At 43.9% G+C, this 13,026-nt stretch overlaps 1 protein-coding gene across 2 annotated transcripts in view; it reads right to left on the bottom strand.

Annotated features, from left to right (window-relative positions):
• LOC144825548 (cytochrome P450 2D6-like) overlaps positions 1 to 13,026 on the bottom strand; it is a 470,217-nt gene that overhangs the window by 361,957 nt on the left and 95,234 nt on the right. Inside the window, exon 3 of one of the 2 annotated variants that reach the window (XM_078684165.1) lies at positions 9,468 to 9,620. The exons of the other annotated variant lie outside the window; for it this stretch is intronic. Within the exon in view, the coding sequence (XP_078540291.1) occupies positions 9,468 to 9,620 (153 nt within the window). The remainder of the gene's footprint in view (positions 1 to 9,467; positions 9,621 to 13,026) is intronic. 2 annotated transcript variants of the gene reach the window in all.

Here is a 13,026-nt window from a genome sequence, read left to right as displayed (position 1 = left end):
AAACTACAATAGCATCTATACCTGCGGTTGCTAATAATAATGAGGGTAAAAGCCGACAAGGACTAAGCAAATCGTTTAAACACCAAGGGCCGGCTTTACATCTGCCTCCGGATGCATGCCCTTTTGTTCTGGTCCTTGCAGGTATACCGCCATTGAGGGAAGATCAGGGGGAATCATGGGTGCAATTGCGTAACAAATGCATAGACTGGCTGACCAAGCATAAGGGCGTAGGATATGACATATCCAGAGAGATTCTATCGGTACGCAGGGTGTCGTGGGTCGGGCCCTTGACCAAAGACAAGGAAGGCGACTGCATAGTCCTTAATTTTCAAAACCCAGGGACTGTGAGAAACCTCCTTAATAGGCATAGTAACTGTTCTGCCATTTCTACTGTTGTTACTATGCTACCTTTGAGTCACTTTTATAGACAAATGATAATACAACCGCGGCCCCCCTCCATGCAACCTCAATTTTATCCAAGACAGTTTCAAGCACCGCCTATGTTTTGCCAGCAACCGCCCATGCAATTCCAAACTGCTCCATTTCAATTTAAGATGTTTAACAGATATGCACCCTTGTCGGACCTGGATATGCAAGATTGACCCTCTTCGACTAATCTTGCTGTATTACCTTCGACACCTCACTTAGAACCCCAGGCTGCTCCCCAAGTCTTGACGCTAGCTATGTCACGAACTGTTCCAAGTATAAAACCTCAGACTCAGGAACAATCGTCCATGGTCTCTGAATTATCTCTTGTCAGTTGGAACATAGCTGGCTTGAAATCCAAGCTGAAAATTGGGGAATGGTTAAATTGGGTTGATTGCAACTGTGATATACTGATGTTACAAGAAACTTGGTGTTTAACGGACCCAATAAAGGAGGGATTTCGCTGTTATAACTTAAAGGCTTCACCTTCTCATATGGGTCGGCCTAGTGGGGGCTTATCCATTTGGTCCAAAATAAAATCCGGGGTGCAAACTAAACTGATCCCCACACCGGACAATTGTTTTATGGCTATGATGTACACTAACAGAGTGAAATTGTGTATTATTAATTTTTATAATAACGATTTTTTTACTCGTCCCAATGTTAATTTTATTTTGTTGTTTGCATTTATCGATGATATTATGGAAGGTCATAAGTATGGGCCCTTTGATGGCATTTGTATCGGAGGGGACTTCAATGCCCATATGTATCGTGGGAGGCCTCCCTGTAAAAACGGGGAAGAGCTGAAAAACTTCTTAGCATCCCGCGACCTAGTAAACTCAATAGAAATAGCAGGTTCTATTGAAAATAGCCCAACAACACCTACCTTCATAGGTCATGGTTGTGCTTCCACGATAGACTACATTTTTACTTGCCCCAAATTAAGTGATATAACTTTAAAAGCGGAAGTTATCTGTTCCACTTATAGCGACCATTATCCGCTTAGAATATATCTACATATTCCACAAAATTTGAAGGTTGCAGGGAAGCTAGAGTCTGGTCCACATAATTTGGTATTGTCCGCTGACATATTAAGATTAATTTGGAAAGGGGTGGACAATAAAGATATTCTCGCAAGAGTAATCAAAAAACACCCTGAGATTGTAGAGATATGTCTGTCACATACGAGTTCTGGTAGAAATGTGGTTGATGCCTTTGGTAACCTATGTGGGGCCATTAAAAAAGAATCCTCCAAACCATTTAGGCAGAACACAGCACATGGTCCCCGTTGGTTTGATCTGTCATGCTCTAAGGCCAATAGGGACCTGAGGGCTGCGTTGAAAACTAACCCTAGGGACATGGTAACTGTGAGAGAACTAAGATCAAAATACAAAACTGCCCTATACATTTGATCTGAGGCTTTAGTGATCAATTATTGGGAATCTCTCACGCGCACTGCCAAATTAAAGGATACCACAGGTTTCTGGAGAGAGGTCAAGTCCTTAAGATCTTTTGGCTCTAACATTAACCCAATAAATTGTAACATAACTGGTGAGGCGTGGGTAGAACATTTTCCCCAAATTTACGCTACATCTGTAACTCCATCGGATATTGTCCCACTACCCAATAATACCGAACCTCTGACCTTCACACTAATGGAGGTCGAGGATGCTATAATAGATAGCGCTAGCAATAAAGCCCCTGGCCCTGACGGTCTTTCTATTGACCAAATTAAATCAGAAATTAATTTCTGGGCCCCCCTGTTATGTAACTTATTTAATAATTTGTGTGATAGATCAATCCCCGAATCCTGGGCGAACAGTGTCATCGTTCCGATATTTAAAAAAGGTGACAGGTCGGATCCCGCCTGTTACCGCCCGATCTCACTGATTGACAATACGCTAAAGGTTCTGGGAAGGGTGATTTTTAAACGGATAAGGAACTGGGCAGAGGAAAATAATGTTCTCCATTGTAGTCAATTGGGCTTTAGAAGCCAAGTAGGCACTGTCGAACAATGCCTAAATTTAAACTTAATTATGGCCAAATATATCATTGTTAAAAAATCCCCTCTTTATTTAGGTTTTATGGATTTGAGTTCCGCGTTTGATTTTGTTAATCGTTCTAGGTTGTGGTCACTTTTGCTCGATTATGGTTTGGATGACTCACTGGTGTATTTTCTTTCTGACCTGCATCGGGACTTAAAAGCCAGAGTACGAATTAATAATGATGGTGATCTGTCCAATGATGTTTTTATTAGCAGAGGAGTTAGACAGGGCTGCGTACTCGCCCCACTGCTTTTTATTTTATACATTAATGGATTGAGTAGCACTTCATGTAGGATTTGTAAGGATGTCCCAATTATAAATGGCTCCCCCATTACTACCTTACTTTATGCGGACGACGCAGTACTAATGGGGCGTACCCCGAATGCTTTACGCATTTTGATCTCTGGGTTTGTAACCTTTATGTCAGATCTTGGTTTAAATACCAATTTTAAAAAATCTTTCATCATGAATTGCGGTCCAAAAAAGTACAATATTACTTCAATTAAATCTGGTAATAATATGCTACAATGTACAAATAGTTTCCCTTATTTAGGGCTGTTGTTCTCCAATTCAGGCTCATGGCAGCCACATGCTGCGCATGCTAGGAATAAAATTAGTAAGTCAATTAATTCAATTTTGTCTCTCCGACAACCCAAATTGGCTGATGTCGTTACACCCCTGCTTAACATTTACCGCACTCAATGCCAGCCAACGGGGACTTACGGTGCAGAAGTGTGGGGTTACTGTAACAGTAAGGCTCTCCAGTTGGAGGAAAACAGATTCTGTAGAAGGGTGTTGGGGGGAGTCCTCAGCGCCCCTACATTTATTTGTCATAATGAACTGGGGCTGCCTTATATTGCTGATTTTATTAGGTCTAGGCCTGTTCTTTTTTGGATTAAAATATGGTTAAATCCAGCAGCATCCCTAACGCGCAGTATAATATCCGACTGCTTGTTAAGTGATAGATCACAGTATATTCCCTGGTTAACTGCAGTTAAGAATAGTCTGGAAAGTGTGGGGCATGGTTCTTTATTTAGCTCCCCTAGTTCTATTGTACCTGCCCACAAGAATAACATTAAACAGGCATTGCTTGTCCTCTATAAAGAGGAACGCATGAGTTCAGAATCTATCAAACCTGCTGTTATCAGATATCTGAGCATTATAGACCCAGGCGGTGATAGCCTGGTTAATTTTTACAGATACTTATCACTACCTTTGGGAAAGTGGAACCGGAGTCTCCTGTTTAGGTTTCGGGATGGAAGCATAGTTAATTTGCTTAGCTTCCCCCTTGGCTATAACATTGGACTCGAAGAGCGGGATTGCCCATGTCCTCATGGTGGAAAACAAAGTCTGTTGCATTATCTTTTTTTCTGTGGCTATTACAAACTGTATACTTGCAAATATTTAATTCCGATTCTTCGCAAATATAACATCAGAGATCATAATTTGGCATTACATTTTTTTCAAATGTTACATTTTGATGATGTTATACATACTTTAAGCTGTTTTATAAAAGCTTGTGTGAGATCGAGGGCAAGTATGGAACATGGATAATGGACAATAGTTTTATGTAATCTGGCGCATTTTTTGCATTTTATTCTATGCATTTTATTAATTCACTGGAAATTGAACATAGACTTAATTGCATATGTGTTTTGCTATAAATGATTGTTTTTAGAAGTTTGTGATTAAGTACCCCAGTGACTAATGTTTTCCCTATTACGTACTTTGCACTTTATATTGGTACTTCGCACTTTATGACATATATGCTGCTTAAAATCTGTATTTTATAACAATTTTTTAAACATATGTCTTAACTTGTTTTAATCGTATTCATTCTGTATGTACTTTTATGGATGTATTCAAAATCCGAATAAAGATCATTTGAATTATTTTTTTTTGAATTGAGAGATGGAGTGGTGCTGTTCGCGGAACTTCAACAGAACTACAGCCTAAATCCTAACGAAACATACAGATATCTCCAGATTAGGCATGCACTGCTAGCAGCGATACCAGTCGGAACTCAGGTCGCAGAGTCATCTCCACTAGAAGACCGCTTGCTTACTGATTATATGCAAACTAACGCCACCTCCCTAACATACCGTAAACTCCTGAATAACTTACCAGACCCCCTGGATAAATTAAGGGAGACCTGGGTGGGCGAACTGGGGGACATGAGTGAATTGGAATGGAATGAGGCACAAGCGTCGCCAAGAGAGGCTGGCATCTCATCAAGGTTCAGACTGGTGCAGCTTAAGGTCCTGCATAGGGCATACTTTACTAGAACACTGCTGCATAGAATACACAGGGCGGCCCACCCGTTATGCCTCAGAGGTTGTAATGAGGAAGGCTCATTTAAACATACACTCTGGGACTGCTCGATTATTGCCACGTACTGGCGTCAGATCTTTCGCACCATATCCCAAGCATTAGACACTACGCTGCTGCCCGACCCCCGCACATGCCTTCTACATATCTGGGGCCCTACAGACCTAACAAGACAGGATCGACAATGGGTCACTATAGGCCTAATGGTGGCCAAACGAGACATAGCACAGAAATGGGGGGGCGGTGGAGGCCCCAACTTTGGCCCAGTGGTGCAGGAATATGGGCGTGCTCATGGTGACTGAAAGGGCGGTATATAAACTAAGAGCCAACCCACGCAAGTGGAATAAGATCTGGACACCATGGAATAAATACCGGGGTGACCTGTGTGAACCCCTGTCAGAGGACGAAGCGGAAAGTTCAGATTATGAAGAAGGGTAGGAGGGAGAGATAGTACTGGAGACACACACCACAATGTCGCCGATAGGCCAGCAATCGAGCCAGACATTGCCGAGAGGAACAGGGGGGCCTTCGGTGGAGAGTGGAAAGGGAGGGATACGTACAATGGCCGTCAACAGGAACCTGTATATTGAAAACAATACTATGTACGTGCTGTCATTCTACAGAGTCAAAAGTTAAGTTAAGTTTTGTTATTACCAAGAAAAAACAAAAGTAGGATAAAATATGAATATATGTTGTGAGCCAATATATCCGTATGACCGTTTTGCTTGAATTGCTGCCGGACCTATGGTTGTCGGCTAAATAGCTGTGTAACTTACATATAGTACATGTTTCTACGACAAAGCAGCCGGCCTCAGGGTTGTAGGCTTACAGCAGTGTATTGTTAGAAATCCTTAATAAAGATCTTACGAACCAAAAAAAAAAAAAAAGAAGGCAAAAAGTCTGGGAATGACCCTGTAGAAAGGGCCTGGTCCAACACATCCCCTCTCCAGCCCAATGCCAGAGAATGCTAAATAACACATTCATGGATTTTTCTGCTTAGGTGATAGAACATGGACACTGGCCCTCTACTGCAGAGGTCAATTCTACGCTCTTCTGAATTCAGTTGGCTTCCTCTGTCTACACCCTCCTGAGCCACTGAACTTACCCATGGAGAACCCTTCTCCTCACCCATGGACCCTATCTGTTCAGCACCTAGCCTTAACTTGCTCATAGAGGCCTCCCAGTTGGAAGACAGTACCATCATGGCCAACAAAGTAATGTGGCCCATTCCCACCCTTTGAATCAAACTTCTGTCCCCAACCCAAGGAAAATTCTGCCCATACAGACAGCAACTAACAGAGGCCACTGTCAGGAGCCAGGCTTTGGGCCATCCACTGCTAGGTAGAGGTTCTAAGAAGGGATATTGGGTAGGCGTCTCTTCCAGCCTTAGGGTTTGCAAGGAGTTATGTATTTGCTCCTGGAGGTTCTGGGACCACTGAGATTTTTCAGAGTGAGATGCAATAGCCACAGGTGTTTTGCATCCTACTTCCACTCTACCTCCCAGCAGTTCAGGGGTGGTATCCTGACACTGGCCAATGAACCAGAGTCTATACCATGAAGCTGAACAGGGGATAGAGGTGAGTCCTCCCTCACCATGCCCCTTCATCTGGGCACCAGTACCCTCCGCTTGGGAGTGATACCCTGAGAAAACTCAACGGTCAGGGTGCCATTGGCAGCCACCCCTCACAGTTCTCCTGCCACCGGGTGCAACTCATTCCCCAGAATACAGTCTATGTGCATCTGGGAACTAACAATGACCCTCCTCTAGGTCACCGCCTCACTCCACTCCAGGGATGCCAGGGCTATAGGGTGGAAAAAGTTCTGCCCATGAATCTGAGTTACCCTACACACCTGGCCAGTGTACTGCTCTGGGGAAATTACCCTTTTGACTATCATGGGTTACAACACAGCCCCTCGGACTTTTGAAGCTACTGTGATGTCAATTAAATTTGAGATTTTCTTGAAAGAAAAAGGCAATGAACAAAAGCAACAGTATTTGTCTTATGGACTAGCAGATTATCTGGAGATGGAGGTCCGAAAATATTAGATCTGTAAAACAGGCGGGCGCAGGAACGAATAAATACCATCCAAAAGTAGGGGAGGAATTGTTTAAGCGGTGGGTGAGGCACAGATAAATTGACATATTAGTAAGCTGTTCAGTGGCTTCCTTAGTTTGCATTGCAAAATGCCATGGATGTCTGTCAATTTATGTCTCTATTCTGCCTCAATTGAATCAACCTTTCTTTACAGAGCATGAATGCATATGGTCTGTGATTTCTCTTTTGGACGTTTGGAACACCATTCAATGATGGTGTCCTATTATGCCTTCTCATTAGGCCATTGGTCTGGAGCACTGGAACAGTATCTTGTATATTGTGGAGAAGTGTGGCTCACTGGTTAGAGGAGGCAGACCTGGAAGCAGAGGTCAGCCCGGGACCAGGGTTCAATTCCCGGCTCGGCGGGGTCTTGAGTCCTAAAATGTCCATGGACTTGACAATTCTCGCTCCGGTGCCTACTCGATTCACGGGTTCACACTCTGCGACTCTGGGCAATAGCTTGCTTAATCTCCACAACGGCCCCTCGCGGCGGGATGCCTGGCTTTCACCTTGTGGATACCCTGCCGGGGTTATCTCACAGGGGAATACCAGGACGGGTTCCCTAAGCAAGCGCTTAGAAACCGCTCGGTGATTTTTGCGCTATATAAATTCCTGTACATTTACATCTTGGCAGAGAGGATACTGCTCTGGACCATTCGAACCTGCCAAGTATCTCTGGGCCCAGAATTACCAGGTCAGCAAACTCAAGACTTGGTATTTCCTATACTGGGCACCAGACCAGGACCAGTGTGCGGTACTGCTTGGGCTATAGGTAGCTGTGACCCACAGCCTCTGTCCTCACTACTCCTGCACAATGAAGGAACTGCAAATGTTCCTGCCAGATCTTCCCTCATCAGCTCTGCTCTCCCCCTGCTCCCTCACCACCCACACCATCCACACGTTAGGGCTAAAGAAAGCCCCCTCGCCTATTTACCACTTACTTCAAAGTGGTGGTAAATGGATTTGGATTCATGTGTTATTCCCAGTTCCAGTGGAAATAACTTGTAAAAATCAGATTTAGGTCAAGCAATACCAGTCAGAATCACAGATTCCAGGCCCACAGTACCACCGCACCTAAATAGGAGGAACTCATAATGAGGCAGTAAGAAGCAAACTAGGTTGTTTGCAGTAATGAACATGTTTACTCTCCATTGATCACTATGTCAAACAAGGCAAAGGTTGGTCTGATACCAGAGGCACAGGAGAAACTCCCAAATAAAAAGCAAACCGTTCAGGCATGATTTTATATACAATAATCCAAAAATGTGATTTCAGCAGGAGGTAGGAGAAGTGATGTCATTAGCTCTATGTCCCCCCCACCTAATTATGATATCTCATGAAATTACATTACATGACCTTTTCTTCCAATCTCAATAAAGGGCACATGATTCTATAATCTTTGAGCCTAAAATATTTTGGGGACGTGACATCGTTGAATATAAAAACTGCTATTGTAATCGTACAGTTAATAAATTAGGACCAACTTTTTTATAAAGCAGATACACGTTTACTTAAGTTGCCAAACAGATGATAAGATGCTCTCATGATGCTCTTGGGGCACAGCCTTAATATGGTAGAAGCACAGCAATCATACAAGGTTAGATTCAACCATCATATACCAAACGTAAACATATAACACCAAACAAAACCTTAAATCCTCAACTACACCATTGGATGACAAATAGTCAATTTCAGCCTCACAAGCATAGACACAGCTTCAATGCCCAGTCTCAGTTTCAAAGGCGTAGGCAAAACAATGATATGCCTCAACACAACCAGCACACATGTACATCTGCATATTCATTAGTTTAAGTACACCCTCAAATGATCTACAGTTGTTTGCAGTAATAGCATATTATACCTCTTGTAGGTATCTAAGACCCAGATTCAGCTACCTATGCCAGGATACAGTTCTGTACACAGGTATAGCCACTTATGCACAGGAATCGCTCTAAGCTCAATCACAGGAGCCTAATTCGACCAGGTTTTTCCTTCTACTCCCCAGAAGATCCAATGGATTATGAGCAGTAGGGCCTATGGAAGCCTGTGAGAATGACAGGCAGAGTAGATATTAGTGTAGCTCTTCCACAGCATTACAACCTTTTCCCCCCATAAACTCCAGTAAGGGTAGCACTGCTGAGGTTGAGAGCTTTTCCAATGCATTCCAATGTACAATTCTAGCAGGACCTGCAGGGCCAGGGAAAGGGAACTCTCAATAGTAGGTCTGTTTTCATTTTGAAGCGACAAAAGAAGAGGCTGAAGCTCTTGAGGCCTGTCCCACAACCCCCTCCTATTTGACGTTGATGAGCTGAGGTTCAAGAGAATGAAAATTCAGAAAGTAAACATTGGTCTAGAAGAGACCTGTTTGATTTCTGTCCTTACCACTGCCCTTGCAATCTGTAAACCTGAAGTCACAGTTGTATTCAAAGGGTTGACATCAGTTGAATCATAGTTACTAGTTCTAGTCTCTGGTGGCCCAAATGGTATCCCTGCAAACATCTTCTACCAGAGGGAGCCATACAGCCAATTGATTTGCTGGGCGATGTGATGCCTTTCAACATTAGAAACTTACCACCCTTGGACTTGAAGGCAGAGCAGAGAAATCCAGCCTCTTCCGTCACTCTCTCCGCCAGGGACTTCTTTCCCAGACCAAAATCTCTCAGAGTAGAGAGTGAGAACCTCCTGATATCCTTCCATGTCTGACCATATCTTGCCATCACCACGCCTGTAGATTTGAAACAAAACACAATAGTCAATATACAAGCAGTCAGTCTTTTCAGGGTACATTAGAGTGCTGCACTGTCCCCTGTGGAATAGCATCTGTTACCATGCATGCCAAAACTATGCGTGGTTTAACAACACAGTCAATACCACAACTGTGTCATTACCATGAGTTCCATTACAACGCAAGTCATTACAACAACTTGCTTTAGGGAAGCGCTAGACTTTGGAATAGGTGAACTTACTGTTCCAACTCCAGACGGTGTATCAGTAGAGAAGGTCTTGGTTTTAAAATCCAACACCAGTTGACCACTACATTTCCTAAGCAAGTCACTGCAACAACGTGCGCTGTAATGAAACTCATGGTAACATCGCAGTCATGCTTCTGGCTGCGTTGTAAAGGCACTACGATGTAATGCCTAAATTGTAATTGATGTTTCCCTACCATGTGTGTTAATGAAATAAAATAACTTCTAGGAGAATCTAGGAAAAGAATGTGTGGAAACATACATATGTAAATCATACATATTTGATAAACTGCACGCTAGTGTCATCATGGGCATACATGAGGCTTTGAAGAAGCCAATAGTAGGTAATTGTTATCAAGAGAGATGATCAAAGATTGAAAAAGATTGAAAAAGGGCAGATGCTCTGTATGTTCATGGTGTCTGGAAATATATAGTATGTAGGTTTGAGTTTAATGTCAGAGGAAGGCCTGAATAATGAGGATTTTACTGATAGCACAAATCTGTGTACAGTTGTCAAACCTCTTCCTCCACAAACTGCAGGTGTGTTCACATGATGTCAATATGTATTTCCCTGACCTTTTATTGTAAGTAACAGCCCTGAATCGTCACAGGGAAGAGAACTCATGAATTTAAATCTTCCTGTAATATCAAAGTTGCATGCATTTGTTAATTGATAAGAAATATTTTTCTATGGTCCGATTAATGACAATCTATCTGATATAGCAGCCCAATACCAAGAAAGATAGTGGTCGACTGTCACAGCGATCAGAGCTAATGTGCTACTACTCTCTGGTGTGCATATTCCCTCACATATTAATAGCACCCACCACTTGTTAGTATTACTGGATTGATGAGAGATGTTTCCTCGGTTCAAGCGTCCATTGTTACTGTTTGACTGTGCCCTGGGAGGAAGCCATAATCCTATGTGCTTTCTACATATGGGCCAGCTTGCAGTGGGCCTCCTAGCAGTGCATGTTGACAAGATATTTATGGTGCTGGACTCTGAAGTATCGGCTGAGTGGAATAAAGCTCTCTGCAAAACCTAGGCAGGAGTCTGATCTTCTGGAAGGCTGGGAGGAAGGGATTTGTTGTTGGGTCTGTGGATGATCCAGAACTTTGCTAGGGAACAGTGTTTTCCATCAACCTTTAGACATGGCTACAGCAAAAACTGCTGAACGGAATTATACCAAATTTGGCAGGAAGCTAGATCTTGGTCCAAGATTGTGTTTTTTTGTAATTTGTTGTAAGTCCGTTTAGTAGTTTTTGAGAAATTACAGTTAGAAAATAATCGTATATCTGAACTGTTGGGTCTCCGAGAGGCTCAAAAGACTCTCGGGGAGCACCAAATTAATAACAGTGCTCTGATGGTCCAGGAAGGTTTATTTCCCATGTACCATCTTGCTGCGCGGGAGTCAGACTCAGTGAGCGGTCTGATTGGCTGCCAGCAACATCAGGAAAAGGTTGACTGCAGCCATTACAGGATTCGGGGACTTAGTCCCCTGTCCTGAAGTAAAAAATGAAAAGTAATATAAGGCTTCAGGGTAGGATACTCTCATCCCCTAGGCCCCGGGTGGGGGACCCAGGTAGACCACAACCTGAGCCCAAAACAAAAATAAATATCAGCAAAAATTGCTGCGATCCCCCAGGACTCCTGTAGGATCAGAAAAAAATTGCAGCCTGACTGCATTCATTAAGTTTAGGCCCCAGGGAACCGTATTCAGGGAGGAGGGCTGTGTGGCCCCGACACAAACCATTAATGGCCCTGAGGAGCCAACCCAGAGGGTCAGAATTCGCATATGTGGAAGGAGGTCACACCCCCCCACCCAAAAAGAGGCCCTGGAGACCCCATCTACCAGGGCCAATTTAAATAATGAAATGGAAGCGCCCCCCCGCTCTACGAGCCATGACATGCCCAGGGAAACCACACCCACGGCCACAATTAATGTACAAGGGGAGAGGTACAACGCGGCTCCCTCTCTGAGCCATCTGAGGCCCCTGGAGAGCCAACCCTGTGGCCGAAATTTCTAAAAATGGGGAGGGGGCCGTGAGGTCACTCACCTCGAACCGCTAAAGACCATGGGGAGCCCACCCCTACTGCCAAAATCATTCAAAATGGGTTCCCCCCCCCCTCCCTGAGCCATTAATGGCCCCGGAGACCCCATTCCCAGGGGCCAGCTCACATGCTATGACCAGGGGAGCCCACCACCACAACATAGCAGCTTCCCTGCTCCCACCATGGTGGGCAAGGAGACCTGTGTTTGCTTCCAGGTGATGGGAGCATTTTTAATCTCCTTCCAAGCGGGAGAAAACACAAACTCTGATCCAAGCCGCTTTAAAAATGCTTCAGCTGGTTAGGAACAGACTTTTGATCTGTTTCCCTACCCGCACAGATGCGGACAGGGAAACAGATCAAAATATTGCTAATTAGTAGCTACTCTACAGGCTGGAGCAATGCGGGCCAACGCTGCATGAGGGGAGCTGGGTGTGGCTTCCCCTGCAGCCCCCAATGAATGCATGGAGGGTGCCCTGGGTGGGCACCAGGGCACTCACCTTTGACAGTGCAGGCCCCAGGGAATGGGGTCCCTGGGCTCACAAAAAACTCAGGAGGGGGTCACGTGGCCCCCTCTCCTTTCAATAAATAAAGCCCCTGGGAGATTGGGGTCTCCAAGGCCTAATAAGGCTTGGGGAGGTTGGCTACTTGGCCCCTCCCCTTAAAAAAAGCACCTGGGGGATGGAGGCTCAGAAACGAGAGCCCGTGGGGTCTTGCCCTTGCAAAAATATAGGGTCCTGTGACCAACTCCTTATCATCAACAGGGAGTTGACTTTAGATGTGATAATAAAATATTTCTTTACGCTAAAAAAGACCTCAAATTCACCGACAAAAACAAAGGTCAAAGCAATGTTATAGTTAAGTGTGATAAACAGAACAGTTTTTGTTTAAAAGAAAAAAACTAGAAATTAACTGCAAAAAAACAAAGCTTAAAGTAACATTATAGTTAGGTGAATAAGTCAGAGAGAACATTAATGTTTTGTAGGAAAGTGCCCCTTTTTGCATGGTCACCCTCAAGTTTTGCTCCAATTGCTGATGGTTATGACTTGGTAATGCAGAATTGGCAAAAGCTTCACCCCCTTATAAGACCCTAGTATATGCTACCAGGGTTA

The sequence above is a fragment of the Lissotriton helveticus genome, chromosome 1_1 (genome assembly GCF_964261635.1).
Source record: "Lissotriton helveticus chromosome 1_1, aLisHel1.1, whole genome shotgun sequence".
NCBI lineage: Eukaryota > Metazoa > Chordata > Amphibia > Caudata > Salamandridae > Lissotriton > Lissotriton helveticus.
Note: the sequence above shows the minus strand (reverse complement) of the source record. Positions and strands in the feature narration are given on the sequence as shown.